The sequence below is a fragment of the Struthio camelus genome, chromosome 7 (assembly GCF_040807025.1).
Source record: "Struthio camelus isolate bStrCam1 chromosome 7, bStrCam1.hap1, whole genome shotgun sequence".
Lineage (NCBI taxonomy): Eukaryota > Metazoa > Chordata > Aves > Struthioniformes > Struthionidae > Struthio > Struthio camelus.
The window spans coordinates 26,077,866-26,098,063 of record NC_090948.1 but is presented as its reverse complement, the minus strand read 5'-3'; the positions used below and the strand labels follow the sequence as shown (position 1 = coordinate 26,098,063).

The window sequence follows — 20,198 nt, the reverse complement described above, 5'->3', positions numbered from 1 at the left end:
TTCTCAGATGCCTAAAAAGGACAACAGAAAGAGAAAAGGAGGGAGTATCCCTCTTCCTATGCCTGCCTACAGCAAAGGCAATGTTTAATTTATAGCATGCCCACTACACACTCCCCTCCACAGCTTGCATCACTTAGAGTCCATACCAGAAGGGCATGACATTTCCTCCAGATTGCAATATGCCTATTCATTCTCAGATACCAGTGCCACTGCTCAAGATGACTAGTGCACACCAGAAAATTACTAGGGAAAAAAACAAAACAAAAAAAAACAAACAAAAAACCCATGTGCCAAGAGAAAGGGAGAAGTGCATGCCAAGCTCTGTTCCAAGAAGATTATGCTGGAGAACTGGGCAGTGATCTGAAAGGATAACTTCAGATGAATAGACTCTCATGCAGGCCATGTACTTAACCTGTATGCCAACAAGCAATATAGCACAGCTCTGCTATTCATCCCATCTGATTGTAGAAGGGTGGGAGCTGGAAGCTTTCTGCTGCCAAAACGCCAGCCGCTAGCCAAAAGGTACATTTGGTTGCTTGTCAGTGCAGCAGATGTGAAATGGGCATCCTTTCCCTTCCCTGACCTCCTCAAGGACAGCAAAAGCAGCTTCAGAGAAGGAAATAACAGAGGTTAGCAAAGGTAATTCTTTTTAAAGAGCTCCGCTTTTTGGCATTATTTCCACACCATATTTTTCCACCAGAAATTTGTCAAGAAAATTTTATTCTTTTAGTACTTATCTTTTGCATAGGAAGATCCAGGTAGCTGAGGAGATTCAAATCAAAGGAAAAGACAGAGAATTACCAACAGCAGCAAGAAGGGCTTGTATTGAAAGAATTAAGAGGAGGGCTGGAACAGCACATGGCAAGCACTGATCATGAAGAACCAAGACAGCACAGAACTGTGAGCCCAGCTGAAATCTCTCAAGTTCCCCTAAAAAATATACCCTACTAACTCACTGCCTGCTGAAGAACTAAAACACGTAATGGGTCATTCCAAGCCTGGAGGCGAGTTCTTTAAATTTAATGATCTTGAAAGTCCTGGGGTGGGCGGTTGCTCCAACCTGCTATGCAGCGTGGAGAAAAAGCCACAGGAACAAATACTGAAGGAGAAGACAGGAAGGAATGAGTTCCACTTCCCACTGATCTCTTTATGCCTCTACAGACATCCCTCTGTGGAGATACATGGTGCAAATGGGCAAAGGGGAAGTCTTTATGTAGCATTTCTGCCCTCAAAGGAGACTCCTCTTCATAAAGATGTAATGAAAGCATGATTCTGCTGCTTCACATAACAATAAAACATCTTCCAAATCCTACCATGCTATAAAAACACTAACAGCAGCAACTATAAGTCACGTTTCAGAGTATGTGAAAATGTCAGAGAAAGCAGACACCTGAGCAGACCTAGGGTGAAGAAGCTTCACAGAGTTACTGTCCTGAAAGAGGAAAGGACACTTGCTTCTCGGTATTCTCACCACTTACTATAAACTCTATCAGTCAAAACCTCTGAGCTAAAGATACTCATTTGTAGTCTTTCAAATTATAAAATTCTTATATCTGCCTGCCAGAAGGAACTCATATATTACAGATACTTTAAGCAAGCCAACTGGATAAATCCATTGGTTATGAGCTCTTTAGACGTTACCTCTTTAAATCAGCCTTTGTAATTTCAAATGCATAATTGCATATAAAGCCACTGGGACACCAAAATTATTAAAAGTAGGGCTTATTTACTGAGCCATTTTTAATGGAGTATTTATTTAATAAAATGTATGTAAATTGTACGTACTATCAATAAGCTCATTAGAACAGATAACACAGTATGAACTCTTGTTCGTACTTCACTTTCTGTTCCTTCAGTGATCTCCCCTGTTTTGAGCTGGTAGTTACAACAGCTAACTTTACCCTAGTCGCCTGAGGCTATCTCTATAGTTGGGGCAGAGAAAAGGCATTCCCAGTAAGCAATTCAAAGCAGATTTTTTAACTTAATACAGTAATCCATAGCCTTCTTGGAGAACAGCTCTCCTTCTCCTAGTAGTACAGAGCCCTTTCAGAGTCCATAGAGGGAAAGAGGCACTTTTAGAACCAAATTTGCTCACGCTAGATTTTTGGACATCTACCTTAAGCTGAGATGAACTGTGCCCCAGAATATCTGTTTCTCTCCACTGACCACAGAGTTTAGACAACTTACTCAGATGTTAAGTGTCTAAAGATAATTAAGTTGAACCTCTTCTGAATTTAGGTTTACAGAACAGTTCTTCAGAGACAAACTGTAGTGGGAGGAAAGATGTTTGTCATTCTGTACAGAACATAAAACTAATGATTCCTTAGCTGGTACCAGAAGTACACCTGCAAGTAACATTAAAAACGCTCACGTTAATCTCCCAACTCAATTTATTTGTCACTGTTGCACAGCCTTTAGGCTCAGCTCAGAGTCACAGACAAGGATACCCGTTTGCTGTCCTGCACATGCACATTCTCTTGCATTTCCCATGAACAAAAAGAGTCAAGTGTCCAGTCTTCATTTTCAGGCAATCCCCTGCTCAAATTTGACCTGATGATCAGATGCAGTTCACTCCTTCAGTATCTGTTCTCAGAATGCAGACTTGAAAAACTGATAGCCCCTTCTTTGCCCAAGAGAGTATCATATGAATGATCCCTTTCTGTTAGAGTTCTGTATCAGGCCGATGATTTTTTTCCACCACCTACTAGACAGACAAAAAGAGAACCAAACTCCATATATTCTAAATGGCTTTTGCAGTCTCAGAGGGGAGGGTGGGGGGTGAAGGGGAGAAAAGGGAGAGGGAGGGAGGGAGGGGGGGGGAGGGGGAGCGGGAGGGAGGAACAACCCCTACACACATATGGACATCATATGTAGACAGTCATGACCAAATAATGACGAAAGAGAATGTTTTGCTTTTGTGGACATATAAGAGGAACTGAAGGCTGAGTCTGTGCACTGACTTAACAGGAAAGTAAATCCCTTTATATTGAAGGAAAAGTAGCAAGAGGAAACAAGATTTTCTACCTCTACTCTTCCTACCATTACCACTTGCATTGCTCAGGTTCTGTTTTGTGCTGAAGATACTTAAAGTACTTCACTCAGAGAAACTGTTGTCCTTTAGGATGGATTACAGAGGAATCATCTTGCTACTTAATGCATTCAAGGCCCTAAAAAAATCTATGTTAAACTTAGAAGAACAGAAGCGAAGAATGGCTGGCTGCAATTCTACTGAACATAGAAAAAGGAAAGGAGCAGCTTTGGTTGGGTTTGATATATTTTAGAGAATGAAACAGAAAAATACACGGCATCACCCTGCAACTCCAGCAAGCAGTAGTCTTTTCCAGGGATTCAGGAACACTCAATACACTTGTTTAGACAAATGTTTTTACATGCACTCATACCTACCAGGAGGCCTTGGCATCCTCTGAGTGGAACTAAACCTTTCAAGGTTCTAGAGAATTTCCAGGTACTCCTGGATTCTCACACTCTATCCAAATCTGCTGGGTGACAAAAAGAGCGGCTCTCTAACATGTATATACTTTATGGACTTGTAGCCTTCTCCTTTGCTTTACAGGTGGGGCCTCAGAACAAAAGGTAAAACTTCTTTCAGAGTGTCTAGATTGCTCGTCTTTTTTTTCCTCTAACTGTCATTCATCTGCCCATTAAGAACAGACCAGTTGCCACTTTTGTGCTTTAAGACAGGAAATAGATCCAATTCAACATCCAAAACTAGAGCCAGTGAATGGTGAATATTTGGGTTTGCAAGTTTATTTTAGCACCAGAACTACTCTGACTTTTAAGGATGTGTCAATACAGAAACCCACGGAAGATTTATAGAATTGTGAAGGAGCAGTCAGCCTCACGTTGTTATGGGCCAATACAACTCTTGGTCCATTATGTCTCTTGCCCTTTTAAGTCCAAGTTGATTGCACAATAAACACCGGGTCCACATTTCATGCCTTATTTTAGGTATACAATAACTCTGTGGGTACATAAACATCAAGAAACTAAACAGTCCATGAATGACACTGCAGCTAGGCTGAAAGAGTTACTAAAACCCATTCGGTTGGAGACACTGTCTCTGACTTGGAACCAGACAAATAACTTTGATTTTCCAAAAAGCATTTCATCAGGAAGGTGTATGGCATGCAGTAATTACCTATGTTCTCTAAAGCTGTGAGACAGACGACCAGCTGCATACCTATCCACCTCCTGGCCTAGCTCCCAAACACTCTGGCATTTTCCACTGCCGCCTGGATGAATTAGACAGAAGACAAAGGAAAATCACATTAAGGTTTCTGCCAGTTGGGTAGCATTTTGGGTTTTAAGGACCGCAGTCTAGGATTCAGTAACAATAGTTACTGTTTACAACATGCTACAAATACCGTGTTAGGAAACATAACAGCTCTGTAACTGCAGAATTGCTCTGCACTATAAAATATGTCAGTAGGGCTTTGCCAGGGTATAGTGTTGTTAAGTATCCTGCATGTCCTTGAAATTCAAATATTCACACCACAAAATCTGACTAGCCTCTCACATACGCTCCCTGGATGGCATATTACAGGTGAGTAGATCCACTTCTAACGTTTTTTTTTTAGCCAAAGTTTTGTACCAAAATCGTGGATTCACTGTTGTGCGCCATGGCTTTCTTTCCTCATAAACAACACGTGTCAAAATCCAGAGGCAACAAGGGCAGCTTCTCTTCAGCGATCTGATGGGACCACAGCTTCAGTTTACCTTCTGCAAGTTGCCCGTTATCTCTGTAGCCTCATTCAGAGATATGGTTGCCTCTTCTTGAGGCGAGAACTTTTATCATAATAAGCAGCTGCTGACTCAATTGTCCCATTACAGCTGCTCCCATTATCACATGAGATTGGACCGTTTATTTCAAGAATTCCTTCGCCTAATAGAGTCTTTGCTGACATCATGAAGGTACAGTCTACCTAATTTATTTCAGACAAAAGAGATGAAGAGAGAACAGAAGTAAAGTTCCCATGAAAGAACATAGTGTGACTGTTTCTCCTGTGGCAAACTGCAACAACTTCAAGAACCAAATAGCCCCAGAAACCACCTTTAAAAAAACAAACAAACAAAAAACCCCACACATAAGTGTATAAAACAAGGGGGGAAAAAAGCAAGGTCTAGCAGTTCTACAGCTATACTTGCTATCCAGATGAACAAATATAAAGAATAAGAGACTACATGTGAAAGAAGCGAAAAACAACAGGGAATGTAAGGTGCAAAGGACAACAGGGAATGTAACACGCAGACAGAAAACTCAAGTAAATGGACACACGTTGCTCCCAGACATTTCCTCAATGAGCTTGGAAAATTCAGGAAAAGATTCCATACTGATTGGGCAATGAAAGCCAAGAGAGTCAAATGTTGTCCAGGGATATTTATGATGCTTTATACAGAGAGATTATTATCGCTTAGAATGGACTATAGAAGAATCATTTTGCTGCTTCACAGGTCCAAAGCTCTAAAATCTGTGTTACACTTAGGAGAGTAAAAGTGAAGTATGCAGAAGTGATCAAAGGAGAACAGGCTGGTTTTATAGCCTGCAGGGGAAACAACTGATCATATATTCTTCCTGTGACAAACAACTGAGAAAGTAATTGAGAGCCTCACAGAAACCAATGTTGTTACCTCAGCAGTATTGATTTTAGGCAGACATCTTAATCTAACACACGACAAAACTTTGGTCATTGCAGTAAGATATAGCTTTCGAGGAAAAAATGATATTTACAAAGGTAGTTTATGGTTCAGTTAGAGATTCTTATGAAGTCAAACCCAGACTATAAATGAAAGGAACGAAAGGGACCTTTTAAAAACAAAATGGATAGAAAGTTCGATTAAAAAGTGAAAATACAATTGAAGTATACTCAAGCAGAAGTATCTTCCAATCTTCAAAACACTAAAAGGAAGCAGTAAAAACCCTACTCTAACATACCATCCTGAGGAAGCCTTATCCTTATCAAAGGGATGACTGGCATTCAAAAATGCAGAGTTTGCCCAGTTTTGGATTTTGTGAGAAAGCTCTTCCTGAATTTAACATAAATGTTGCAGCTGCTTATATTAAAAGGAGAGGAGTTCTGTTTTTTCTTTAACCAAAACGTTATAGCAAAATGAAGCTAGAACAGGATAAGAAAGAACATAAAAACCTATATAGTCCTTTAGTGACACTCAAAGTAATACAACAATAAATATTATTAATAGTAATAGACAAAACTATATAAAACTGTAACAATTATCAGATTTTTACAATGTATGTAAAGACGACAATGAGTTCTGTTCATGGCAACTACTGAGAGCAGGTTTTTAATTAAAAAGAAAAGGTCCCAGGGGAATAGGGAAGGCACTGCAGGCAACTCAAATTCTTTCCTGCCTTCCCGCTGGGTTTCTTCTTCTTGATGTGGGCAGAGCAATCATATCTGCTCTTGCCCTTCGCAACATTAGGCCAAGCTTGTTGCACCTCTCAGTCTGCCCTGTTTCGCTGGGTGTCTGAATAGCATCCCCTGCACCTGTTCTGTTTGAAGGTAGGTAACTAACACCACGCATGGGCCTTCAGATGCCATTAACTGGTTCTCTCCAGTGGAAGTATTTTACCCACTAAATCCACTACTACCTTCTTGACATCTGTAACACATTAGCAACCCACATAGGTAGTCCCTTCTCTATTCTTCCCAACTGATGAATTCTCAGTATAGTAGAAATTGTCAGGTTTGGTCCCATGGTCACTGACCTGGCATGTTTTCCACATGCTTGAGACAAATTCTGATTCATGAAATGGCAATCTGCGCAGTAGCTCTCCAGTGACCACATCTAGTGAAATGAATGTTCAACGCTCTTCAATATGCTTGGGGCGCACTATCTAAGAATCCCCCCAATCCTCCATCTCTCCTGTTGTCATGCTGCTGCTGTTGCTTTTGTTCACTGGAGACTCCAGCACAAGTGCCCTCAAAGGAAAGGAAAAGGCCCTGGGCTTCCAAAACCAGCCTTCACCTTTTGCATCTTTTCACACAGCTGGCATGAAGCAAACACAGTCTGTTGGTCTTCAACATAGATTTCTTCAGATATTAGGAAAAAGAGGCATTGTAGGGTGTGGCTGATGAGGTATCATACCTGCGGTTGATTTATTCACTGCTTGCCTCATTTTACTACACGTATCAGGATGATAAAGAGCAAAATTTCTTACATTTTGTTTATGCACTATACAGTTTAAGGCTTGGCTGGAGCATCCTGAGAATCACAGCAGGCTTTGTAAGTAATGCAGACGACTCCACTAAGTTGTGCCTATTCCCATTGCACAGGGACCATTTGCAGGAGCAAATTAATTCCAAGTTTTATTCCTCAGTAGCAAGCATCCATTGCACCACTGTACATACAATGCTTCCAAAGTGTGAGGCTAGGCCATGACCTGGAAGGAGATCATTCACAACAGTCTGTCACCTGTTTGGAAAAATCCAAAGTGCCTCTGACCTACAGCCTTCAATGACAAACCCTCTTTGTCCGGAGAACTGCTTCTGTCATTGAATCCGTCAAGCTGAGCCATTGAACGGGCTATTTTATTGGGTCTCCCCCAGTCAAGCTCAATTTGAGTTTTACAGTCCTTGATACTTCTGGGATATTTTCATAGAAGCCATTAACTTACTTTGCACTGGGAATTATGCTGCTTGGCAGTAGCTATCTCTCCTCACGATACCTCCATGTCCAAAGTTGAACCTAGTCTTGTAATGAGATGGCAAAAAGTAGCCATATATATTCAAAATGTTGGCCTGTAAGCCAGTAAGACTTGAAAATATTTACCAATATGTCAAAATGCTTCTAGCTGAAAACTGTTTCTAAACCATTCGCTGTTTGCAAGTTTAATGGCTTAGGGCTTATGGGCTCATGAATCACCAGCTTTCTTAGCAGCAGCATTTGAAATGTTGATACCTTAGCCTTGAAATAGATGTGAAGGTACCACAGCCTTTACAAGCTGTTATCGAAAGACATACTTTAAAAGCTTCCACAGAAGACTGAATGCCATAGAAGTAGCTGAGCAGGATGAAAGTAACAGAACCAACTTAGCTGAAGTCATTGTTCATGTCTGCGTCCCATTTTAGTGATTACCCTCCAGCTGGATAATGAATCATATTAAAGTAAGCTTTGATACTTACAGTTTGTCTGATAAAAAATCCAGATGACTTTAGAAGCAGTGAGGAGTATTTGGGAAACTATTAGTCTTATTTCAAATTACTGAATTCAACTATCTGAAGAAAATTTTGGAGAACAATTCGATTTATCACAGATGAAAAAAGATTATACCATTCTTACTATCCCAAGATTTTCAGTTGAGAAGACATATGAATACTCACGGCAAAAAAATTGCTACAGTAGATACACGTGCAATGAATATCTCTAAGGTCAAAGGGGTTATACTGGTAAATAGCAAACACTGAACTGCAAAATGAACAGTTAAGCATACGCTACGCTGGAGAGGGAACAGGGATAGAGCAGGCAAATACGATAACAAGTTGAACTGGAATAAAAAAAAAAAGAATCTCAAATGCAAATGAAAAAAATAGCAATTCCCTATACAAAACTCTAAAATATGCTACCTTAAACTGATTCACCTAGATCTTCCAAGAGGATATACACTGTAGAGTGCAGTGTTTAAGTTATAAGGTATATACATGTTATGCCAACAACACCTATGTTAGACAGTTGAATGAACTCATAAATATGCAAAAAAGTTTTCAGTTTTAACCAAGAAGATTATGAAAACCCATCACGGTAACAAAAAAGAAATAAATACAAGAGAATGCTTATAGGCTTATTTATCTGCTAATACTATAAAAGGTACACAAATTCACTGCTTCCTGTATCTCTGAGCAACTGCCCCAATACAAACATTCATCTACCATCTCTGCTCTGACAACTTGTAGATCTACCCCTTCACTTCTATCTCGTTACAGCCAAATTAAAACCTCAAATGCCTTCCAACACCTCTCAGAGGATGTCTAGGATCAGCTCAACCTCATCTCTCCAAATTTTCTCCTCCATCACTACAGATTGAAAAAAATGACCATTTTACCTGTTACTCGACTCCTAACTTATCACTTTCAACTCCAATTTCTCTCCAGATCGTCATGTCCAAACCATGCAAAAACAGGAATATTTTGGTTTCTTACCATACCCTCATATTCAAATAACGCAAAAGCAATCAGAAAGATTTTGACAAGTCCAAGATGATTTTTTTCTCCGTTCATCTTCACACCTAAAAACTTTTGTCCAAGCTCTCATCACCTCGATTTCTGCAACTTCTTTCACCAGATCTAATCTCGTTCAAATCTTATCCGCTCATAATGCTCTCTCAAAGAACATTTTCAGCAATTACTCTGACCATGTGAATGCACGAATGCATTCTTCTTTGGTTCCTCCTCCTGTTTGGGCTTTGACATATTCTGCACTCCTATTTGAAATAAACTCCTTGTAAACAGCTCCAAATCTCATTCTCCTTCCTCAAAAAGTCTCCGTAGAACTTCTTTGCTGATTCCTCCCAAGACACTTGCCAGTTAGGCTACCGGCAAGCATGCTGACCAATATAGCCTAACGCCTCCTCACACTTCCAATTTTGTCCATGGACATTTATCTTACATTCATGTTACAAGCTTTTGAGGGCAGCGATCACTGCCTCCTCTTCCTTCAAACGTACAGAGACCCTGAACGCACTTTTACGTTATTCACTGAACTAGATATGTGTTGTATTTCCACTGTACTTCTCAACATTTTATGCAAGTGCTGCTGTACTTCAGAAGACTGGGTGACCGCTGTCCTCATGATATACACAGGGGGACAACGTGGGGGCAACCGAGGTTTGAAGTGAGCACCATTCAATAAATTACGTTTGAACCCACGCCAGCAATAGCTCAGCCTCAACGAAGCAGAGACTTTCAGACATAACAGGTAGCTCCACTGAATTCTTTTCAAGCTTCAGACCAGTATAGCTTCAACATATGTACAGGGATTGTTTTCAGTGAGCTGTGCTATTCAAAGAAGTCTACATAAAATTATTTCAGGATGTCTGTGATGTACAGTGATTTTTCCATTACAGGGTGAATATCATTCTCAAAAGAGTCATCTGTAGTCACCTTGGTCTAGTAAAACCATGTTAGCAGCAACTATGGTTTAGTATGCATGTTGCCAGCCGGCTTTCAATCACTACATGGACAACCCCTGGCTGAGCAGCCCACACAGATTTTACTCCTCTACGGAGCAGAGGTAAGAGAATCAAGATGTCATATTTTGCACTTTAACAACACCTTGGAGCAGACCACAGAACACCAGCTATGTCCTGGAAGGCACAGACTGCCAGAAAACATGGCTGAGCTCAAGTAGCTAGCACACAGAAAAGTCAAAAAAAAAAAAAATAGTGGAAGGGAATAGCCTATTTTGAAACCCACCACAGGTCATTTAGCATTTTACATAGGCGCTCGGTTACTATGTATTACTGCTCTCTATCCAGAAAAACCCAGGTTGAGCAATAGCTGCAAATATCTGAAAGACAGAAACCAAGAAGTGCGAGAACAGCCTTATCAGCAGGCTAATGTTTCTCCGATCCTATTTCTAATACAAGTTTAGGCAGCTAGATGACAGCAAGGTGGATGGTAGGCCACATTCCCAATACAAGAGCACTCCTGGCAGGAAGGTTTTAGTGAAAACCTGACAATCACAGACATCACTTACCCAGTGACTGAGAAGACGAGGGATGGATTACTAGCATGAATGAAATGAGGATCCACGCATCCTGAGGTCAAACACTGACTAGACGGTCTGAATCCTCTCTCTCCTATTCCTTATGTTCCACAGAAGTGATCATGTTCTGGCTCCAGTTTGAAGAAACGGTCAGCAACCTGCCCGTTCAGGAACAGAGTTCCAGGGATAAGGTGCTCTCAAGGGTAGCAAACACACTGAACACAATACAAGGAAAAATCCTGACCTCATGTGAAATATGTGCAACTGCTCTGACTTTATGGATATAGGGAGCAGTGAGGTTTGTACCCAAGTCCACTACACAACACAGTTTCCATCTCTAGCTGGCTGTCACCTAGCCAGCATAAGAAATATGCAGCTATACACCAAAATCTTTAAGTGTTCAAGTAACCACAGCACACTGCAAAGATGCATTTGAATTAAAGCACTGGGTAACCAAAGTTTCTTGTTCTGTGATAAATCACAGAGCTGTGCTTTAATGCTTTAACTCTTTTGCAATTCTAAGATAGACTCAAAGAATAACTGTTTTATCTTGAGTTATATATCTGTAAATCAACTTCCTTCCTATAGGAAGCAATACATAGCCTAATATACTGACATAGAACTCCTTCTTTAACTGTCACCACAAGTAAGCTGTTATTGCATAAGAACTCGGAGCCAAAAAAACAAACAATAAAGTCCAGGTGCAGATATAAGTCTGTTAGCAATTATATTTGCATTGATTTCAGAAATCTGAAGTTCCCCATGAGCTTCAAGTGAGGCAGGTCACTGAGCTGTGAGCAGAGAGGGCAAAACAACGTTCTTGTACACAGGCATTCTCGGGAAGCATTGGGATTTACAGACTGTTTCTTGTAAACGGAAGCATTTCCCGCAGTAAATCTCTCCCTCTTACTGCAGTTATAGAGAATAATCACTAGATGGAGCTACAAAGTCACAAATCTGATTTACGGCCCCTAGAAGAGTTTGTTGCCATGAGACTGTCTCCCACAGTTTTATTTGGCTCGAAACTGACATATTCCAGCTTCCTGATAACTCATCTTCTTAAAGATAGGATGAAATGTCTTCATTTACAAAAGCAAACGTACACAGAAAGTGATGAGATATTTAAGAGAAAAAAAAGAAACCAACAACATTCACAGCCTTCAAAAATCAAATACATTTTAAAAGAGAACTGCATGATATTTTATCTGCCAAGACATGAGATCAGATTTCTTGCTTTGCTCTGCAGGCCAGAAAGCACAGCAGTCTCCTTAGGTGCTTGACATGATTAGCTGTTGCAAGAAAAATACAAGAGCTCTGAGCTCAAGTCTTTGTAAATAAGGTCTAGCATATACTAGAAAAGCACAGACAGGCAAACCCATTTCCCATAAATACAGCTTCTGCCTCGGCTGACACACGTAATCCTGCACTTAAGATATACTTACAGAGAATCTGTTTCTGCTGTGTTGACACTGAACAGTTTTGCTAGCATAGGAGCATCATTGAAAAAGTTATCATCCTAACTTACTGATGCACAGTTCATCTAGTTTTATGTAGATTAACTATATGCCAAAAGGGAAGATTCACCTGTTTGCATCCTGCATCCATAGAGGCCAATTTGCAACTCGTTCCATGCCTGCATGTTCCTGGTCTGTGTGCAACGCTGCTCATTTCAGCTCCTGCAGAGCGACAAAACAGTACATCTTAGGATCTTGCTAAGACAATTGCCAGCGCTTTGCAAAATGAAAACCAAATCCCAGAGCAACCCCAGCACCAAAAGGCGCTGCAGGGCCCTTTCAGCACGCATCTGCGCGTTCTGCAGCGCAACAGAAGCACCGGCAGGCTTTTTAGCCAAATTTCTAAGAAAACAAGAAGACACAGTCGCCGTTGGCCTACCTACCTATTTCCCTCAGTCAGTTTGAGCCCAAGTTCAATAGGCAAACCTTGTTTCTCATCTCATTAAGTTGTGGGAGGACCAGCAACAGGCCAGGGCAGAGAAGAGCTCTCTAACTTGGCGCTCCCCAGCAAAGCGTCGCACAGACATCAGGTACCCGCTGCGCGGCCCGGGCAGCGGCCTGGGCGACCAGCCGGCGGCAAGCACCGGCCGGGGCGCCGCGCTGCGACGCGAAGGGGCGGCAGGGGAGCGGGCCTCGCCGCCTGCTCGCGGAAACCCGCCCTGCTTTCGGGGGCAGCTGGCTTTGGGAGCTCGCGTGTTTTCTGGCGAGTCGCCCGCGCCAGGAGCGGGCAGAGCCCCTCTCCCGGGCCGGCCGCAGGCCCGAGCCCCTCGGAAAGGGCAACAGGGGCGAGCAGCGCTCCTGCCCCGCGGCCAGCTCAGGTAAAACCAGGCGGCGACTGCCCAGCGAGGGCCGGGGCGGCCGCGAGGGAAGAGGCTGGCAGCTGCCGGGCCGGGCACCAGCCCGCTCGCCCGCCCTCACGCCTCGCCGCCGCCCGGGCGGGCGCCAAACCGCCCCGCCCCGCCCCGCCGCCCGGCCCCCGCCCGCCCCCGCGTGACCGGGCCGCCCCCGCCGCCGCCCCCGCCGCCGCCCCGCGCCGCCGCCGCCATGCCGCTCCTCAGCGTGTCTAAAGACATGGCCGTCGGGACGGCGATGCTGGGGGTCGCCTTCGCCACGGGGCTGCTGGCAGGTAAGCGCCGCAGGGTAAGGCCGAGCCGGTCTCGGCGCCGGGTGGGAGCGCGGCCGGCGGCGCCCTCCCGGCGCGGCCCCCGCGCAGAGCCGCAGCCGCCGCCGGCCGGCCGGGCCCGCTGCCGCCCCCCTCGGCCCCGGGGCGGGCGGGCGTCGCGACGCCCTTGGACGGGAAGGGCTCCTTCAGTGGGTGCGCGGCTACATCTCCCAAATATCTGGCCCCTCCTGTAAAAGAATTCGGCTCTGTACGTGAGCAGGCAGGGGGTAGTCCTTAAACTTCAGCTGTCAGCGCCTACTTGCTTTCACCCAAGCCGGTGACCCCGGCGACGGCCCCCGGCCGGGCAGGGCCCTGTCCTTAGGGAGCGCAGCGCTCCCGCGCCGGCGTCCGTCCGGCGGTCCCCGAACGGAGGAGACAGCGCCCGTCGGCCCCGTCCGAGAGAGGCCGCTCACCGGGACGAGAGCCTCGTCGTCGTCGCCGCTGCTCTCCCGGCTCCTGCCCTTTGAGCGCCGACGCGGTTACATCTGTGAGAGCGGGACGGCCCGTAACCTTCACATCAACCACTGCGCATCACCGGTGCCCAGCCCCTCTCCCTTTCAGCCTTGGGCTGGAGAGCTTAGATGTTTAAAAAGCAAACAAATGAAAAGATTAGTCCACTGAGCTGTCCAGGCACTTGGCATCTTCGCTTTTCACTGCATTTTTGCAGAGCAAGAGAACCTTTAACCTTTAGTAGTATTTGACTGCTTTCTCCGTTTAAGCAGGAATATGACTGACAATTGCAAAATCTCATCAGTGAAACTTACAGTTCTTACTCTCCCATTATTTTTTGTAGGTAAAAAATACCCTTCTTTAATTTTTGGGACACCCAAATCATCCAAGGCTGTTCTTGGAAAAAGCAGTCCTCTCTGGCAATACATACTGGATCACTCTTTGCGGGAACACCCCATTCTAAAGAAACTGCGACTGGTCAGTATGTTTCCCCCCACCTTAGGTTCCCTGTTCCATACATTTATCGTTCCAGTAGGCCCTTTCGCTATTGCCCACGTCTAGTACAGAACTGCTAGCTTTCTTGTGATGTTCCTTCTTACGTCTTACTTGTACATGCCTGGATTTATAGGTGGTAGCCAGTACAAAATTGATAAATCATCCGGGAAGAACAACAGGCAGCCTTGATTGTATAGCTCTCTGTTCCTTACAGAGACAGCTAACAACATAATCCCATAGGGTTTGTCTGTTAGTTTTTAATCCAGAACCCTGAGGTAGAGACCAAAATCCTGCTTACTTGTGAAGACTGTTTAGTCCACGTAAGTGGGAAGCTGGCTCAAATCCTCTTTGTTCCCCTACTCTTTGTGCTTTCTCCTATTTCCAGACCTTAGAGGCCAAGGTATATACACATTTATACTTGCTGATGATGGCTGGTCCAGAAGAAATCCTGGCCATATCCCCTTCCTTTGGATACAGTTGCTACACTAGGAGACCAGTGGAACATTGTCCAGTGTATTAAGTCATAAAACAGACACGAGAATTTGTTTAGAAGTGGTAGTACCCAGACTCTTTGATGTTCTAGGCTACCCAATGAATACTTTATAGCTTTGGCCTACCTTTTGGACACATCTTATCCATGCCTCCTAATCCCATGCATATGGGCTTAGGACTTGTGTAGATGACTTCTGTTCATCTTAGCTGGCACATAAGGAAACTGTAGCCTAGAGAGGTGATGTCCTGCAGCATGCTGCAGTGTCAGAGCTCAGGACAGGATAGCTTCTGACTCAGTGTAAAGTCCCATCAAATGGGACAAACTATTCCTGTATAAAAGGAATTTAATGTTGAAGGTAGCTGATGCAGCTATAACGGGCCCTAGTGAAAGAAAGGAAATGGGAATGGGGAACAGAGGACCATCTCATCCATTGAACTGCCACTGCACAGCCCTGCTTTTCCTGGTATAGTCACAGCTCCTCCAGCTCTGTCCTGCATAACCAAAGACACACAGTCTGACCTTCTGCAAATAGGCTTTAACCTAGCAGTTCGAAAAGCCATCCTATAGATCTTGGGGAAATAAAGGCTTAAAAGTTGTTTAGAAAAGTGTGTACAATATAAATGCACACACCACCACAATTTATATATACAGGAATAAAGGACTTTCATCATCAAGGTTCCTCTATGGCTTTCCATAACTCATTGCTGAGTCTGCCACAGCCGTGGTAACTTTGGAGCATATTACTGCTTTGAATGCTTAGTCACTGCTTATGACTTTCCCCCCTTAATTACTGTTAAATTCCAAACAATTCTGTCTCATGCATGGAACGCAAAGCCATAGAATGAGAAAAGTAAAAGTACCTCTGTTCTTCCTGGATTTTTTTTCCTCTTCAGGATATTGCTTTGGAGGCTTTGGGATTTGTTTGGTTTTTGTCTTCATGTGTTGATTTCCCCCTTTCTAGCTCACCGCAGATCATCCCTGGAGTAAAATGATGGTGTCCTGTGACCAGGCACAGCTTATGGCAAATTTAGTCAAACTTATCAAAGCCAAGAAAGTTATTGAAATAGGTAAGAGTATGCCACTTTGTCTTCTGCGCACTAGAATAAAGCTCCTGGCTGTGTTTCTCCAAATCCAGATCTGCTTAAAATGAAATTTCCAAACATAGTAAAGCACTGCATCTCTGTCTTAGCAAACATTTGGGCAAATTACAGTTTCCAAAGTAGTGTCTGATTTCTACTTATTTGCCACTTTGTCTATCTGTGCGTTCAGTAATTCTGGCATCAGCAGGGATGTCTCATTTCTTTAGAGAGAATCTGAAAAGTTATCTGAAAAAATGACCAACACATCACTTGGGTCTCCAGTGCCAGCCAGTCGCAGGGCAGGGTGCACTCTTATTTTCCTATATCATTGTCATGCCAGAAGAAAGTGGTTTGCTGCACACACTCTACCTCCAGTCCACTTTCTTTCATGCTCCTGTATTAGAAGGACCTCCAAAAGCCAAATTCATGCTGAACTGCCAAGCATGGGTTCCCACCCATCTTTTTCCTTGGCTTTCCCTGTTAAGGGAAGCCTTAGGAAACCCTACTGTTTTGCTCTTTGATAGATCCAGTTCCTTCACTTTGGGATTTAGCTCCGTATTTAAATAAGGATGTTCCTTGGAAATGCAGAACTAGACTTTGTTGTGTGTGTGCAGACTTTTGGAAAAAAACTACTCTAAACTTTGCAAAAAGATTGATTAAAAAATAAAAAAGAAAACTCCCAATCTGCAATGTGTTATTGGAAAACCTTTTGAGTCCATTAACAAACTGCCATCTTTGAGTCTTCTGGGATTTTTATTCCTGAAGGGAGCCTTGTAGTTCACTATTTATCAAATTTTCACAATATGCAAGTGTTGATGACTCCTATGGTCTTGCCTAGGTGTTTTCACAGGATATAATACCTTGAATATGGCACTTGTCTTGCCAGATAATGGCAGAGTTATTGCCTGCGATATAAACGAAGAGTACGTCAAAATTGGAAAGCCACTGTGGAAAGAGGTAAGTAGCATCTCTGCCATTGTATGTTTGGGACAGCTTCAGCTGCATATCCAGGGATTTTGGTATCTTAGACTTGCACAGCCACCCACAAGCATTCCTGTTATTCAAGTCAGTTGAGGTATCTCAGTTTGAGAGGACAAATAAGTCCCATCTAGAACCTGGAAATAACAGGGAAAACTGAACACTAGTCACTGCCCAAGTGCAGCCCACTATCAGGTTATTTCATCAGCTCTGTTCTCTTCTGTTCTAGGCAGGAGTAGAGCATAAAATTGACCTCCGGATTAAGCCAGCAATTCAAACACTTGGTAAGTAACAAAAGAAAAAAAAAAAACCACACGCACACACGCCGCACACTAAAAGATAAACGTCACGCTAATTAAATCCAAGACCAGCTATACTAGTAGTTGAGGCCCCTTTCCTAACAAGGGGACAGCTTCTCTTATATAAAATGGTTAAAAAAAAAATTAGAAGTTCAGTCTTCATATATGCTAGTAGAGAGGAAGAAAATGCCTATCCTGTGCAGTGGGCTGTACTGGTCAGTCACCTGTTCTGTCCATTGCCTTGTTTAATCCAAGAATTAGTATCGTCAGCAGCTCCTGCTTATGGAAAAGCTGATTAAAACAGATTAATTTGACAAATCCCAATTTCTCTTATCCCATGTCCATTTTAAGCAAGCATTTATTTGTTTAGACTGAGTTTTCTAAAACAGCTGAGGTGCAGCAAAAATACAGAAACAGATAAAACTTTAGGGTATAAAAGTTGAATTTTATCCAGAGAAGTTCACATTTAGGACATGACAAAAATCACATAAAGCCATTAGAAAAGCAATGGCTTTTCTCGGTCAGGACAGGAGGGGGTGTGGGACAGAGGGCATATTTGTTAGGAGTGGAGGAGGTAGAAGATAAACTGAATCACCTTTGCTGCAAGTCAAGTATTTGGGAAAAAAAATTATTAGTTGTTAAGGTAGAAGAGGTTACCCATGAATGCTGGGGAATTACCCTCTCTAAAGGTCTTAAGAATGGATTAAACAAGTACCTAATAAGTGTATCTGGACCATCCTTGGCCCTCCATCAGGACCAAGGATTGGACTAGGTGTTCTCCGGGGTTCCTTATCAGCCCAGTGCTTCAGTACAAACTAAAATGGTGGGAGAGTCTATCCAACCTGGGTGCAGTATGAAAACCAGCGCACTCTGGAGGAGCACAGTTTATTCTCCTTGCTAGAATAGATGGTTCTACAGATCCATCTGTCACCTTGTATTACTTCCAAATTCATGTTTCCTTTCTAAAGGAGAAAATATTAGCATTCTGCCAGGCTGTGCTGTCCTTGAAGTCTGATGGACACCTATGTCTAGGCAATATTTCAGACAAAAAGATCCTCTGCTGACAAAGGATAAGAGCAGCTGAGAGGGGGTGGTGAAGAATCTTAAGAAAGTAGTCATCCCCTTTGCAACTGACAGTTTTGAAGCTCTCGGTCAAGAAGTCCCTTTAAGAGGGCTTTAATCTAAATTCCCCTTGCCTTGGCCTAGAGAAAATGCTTACAGCTATCTTTTGCTGTGCTAGAGATTGCTGGCAGGGTTTGTTCGTGACCTATATCATTGTACTGGATCATCAACTAGAGCTTAACATTTAGGACCTGTTCATAAATGTGAGAAAAATCCTGATCCCCTTAAAACAGTTCTTCTTAATCATAAAAAAAAAAAAGAAGAAGAAGATGCAGAGCGTGTCCAGTTTCAAATTGCTTAACTTGTTCTTACTGCACCATTCAGCAGTCCCAGCTGTATCCTGCATGTGTAGGACTACTCCATGAAGTTCATCCAAGTAGACAGAACTCAGTAACTGGGCAAGTGTTTTATGGCATAGATTACATCCAGATTGGCTTCCATGGGATAAGTTTTTCCAGTAAATAGCTGTAGAGGAATAGCCTGCCTGGTCAAGGCACCAAACATATTTAATGAAACCTTTAACGCAAATGGAGGACTTCCTCCTTTTACACAGCGTTAACCAGGGCATAACAACTCGCTTTGTTGCCCATCTAGATGAACTGCTGGCTGGAGGAGAAGCAGAGACCTTTGACTTTGCTTTCATTGATGCTGATAAAGAGAGCTACAATGAGTACTACGAAAAATGTTTGCGCCTCATAAGGAAAGGGGGAATAATAGCTATTGATAACGTAAGTACCGCATCTGTAGTGGTAGTAGCACAGGGAGTTACTGCCTTTTGCCTCAGGAAAAGCCAGGGGAAACCACCCCTGAGATTTTAATAACTTGATTTCTGACCTGCAACTTAGTTGCCAAATGCAACATCACTGTTTCACGTTACTCAAAGGAGGCTTTTAAAATTCAACATAAATTATTAAAAAGTAAACTATATGCAACATTAATAAGAAGGAAAACCAGATATAAGCAATAACGTGTTAAATTTGTATTAAAACAAACAGCCTCTGATAACAGAAGCTGATCATTTTTCGCAATTCATTACAAAGAATGCTCTCTATTAGTCTAATTTTTCTTCTAGTGCTTTTTCCATTGCATACAGTACATGTGCAAAATCGAATGTAATCTGTTACAAATAAGTTATCAATTAATAACTTCTACTAGTAACAAAAAAACAATGTTAAACTTCAGGCACCTTCAGGGTTATGATGGCAGCTAAATAGGGGCTTTTAAAAATACCTAGATTTCTCATATTTCCTGTTTTTTAGTTTTTAATCTGCAATAGAAGTACAAACATTAGCCAGTTCTGTGGACTCCCATTCCCATTTGATGACAGCTTCATGTCAAGGAGCACTAGAAAGTGTGAGATACTGTACTCAGTATCAATTTTTAGCAAGTATGCAGGACCTTTTCCAAAACTACTTTTTGTGTTTTAAGGAACATATTGAAACAAATGAGGTGCATGACTTTTTTTTTTTTTTGATAGGTTCTTTGGGGTGGAAAGGTACTAAAACCAAGAAAGGATGACTTGGCAACCCAGAGCATTCACCACCTCAATGAGAAGCTTCTCAGAGACACACGAGTCAGTATCAGCATGATCTCAATGGGGGATGGAGTGACATTAGCATTCAAGTTGTAACTGCAGGAATCTCAACAGATGGGAAACAGCAAGCAGCATCAAATCATCAGGAAAAATAAAGGCAGAATACTATCAAAAATGATCATTTAACCTATGTCTCAACAGGATAACGTAGCCTGGGGAAAGCAGACTTTAGAATCAGCAGGATCCCTAAGGGCAGCTAAGTTGAGAAGAGAGACTTATTTTGAGATCTAGTATGGCTTCTTATTTTAATTACAATAAAGGAAGGAAACTTG

At 42.7% G+C, this 20,198-nt stretch overlaps 1 protein-coding gene and 1 long non-coding RNA gene across 3 annotated transcripts in view; one reads left to right on the top strand and one right to left on the bottom strand.

Moving 5' to 3' along the window:
- LOC104141751 (uncharacterized) overlaps positions 1 to 13,975 on the bottom strand; it is a 23,231-nt gene extending 9,256 nt beyond the window's left edge. Inside the window, exons 1-2 of one of the 2 annotated variants that reach the window (XR_011142209.1) lie at positions 13,830 to 13,975; positions 12,325 to 12,416 (exon numbers count right to left, since the gene is read on the bottom strand). This is a non-coding gene — a long non-coding RNA (uncharacterized lncRNA). Of the gene's footprint in view, positions 1 to 12,324; positions 12,417 to 12,637; positions 13,214 to 13,829 lie in introns of those variants that run through there. The other variant, XR_693603.2, reaches the window with a different exon arrangement.
- On the top strand, positions 13,239 to 20,198 carry COMTD1 (catechol-O-methyltransferase domain containing 1). Its single transcript, XM_068950499.1, has 7 exons — positions 13,239 to 13,380; positions 14,210 to 14,343; positions 15,816 to 15,921; positions 16,772 to 16,890; positions 17,141 to 17,195; positions 18,927 to 19,060; positions 19,810 to 20,198. Exons 1-7 carry the CDS (start codon positions 13,299 to 13,301, stop codon positions 19,960 to 19,962), a joined length of 783 nt encoding a protein of 260 aa, XP_068806600.1. The 5' UTR covers positions 13,239 to 13,298; the 3' UTR covers positions 19,963 to 20,198.

Coding starts and splice junctions, on each gene's coding strand:
- COMTD1 (XM_068950499.1), top strand. CDS start 13,299: ATGCCGCTCCTCAGCGTGTCTAAAGACATGGCCGTCGGGACGGCGATG. Junction 14,344..15,815: donor TTCTAAAGAAACTGCGACTG/GTCAGTATGTTT, acceptor CCCCCTTTCTAG/CTCACCGCAGATCATCCCTG. Junction 17,196..18,926: donor GCCAGCAATTCAAACACTTG/GTAAGTAACAAA, acceptor TTGCCCATCTAG/ATGAACTGCTGGCTGGAGGA.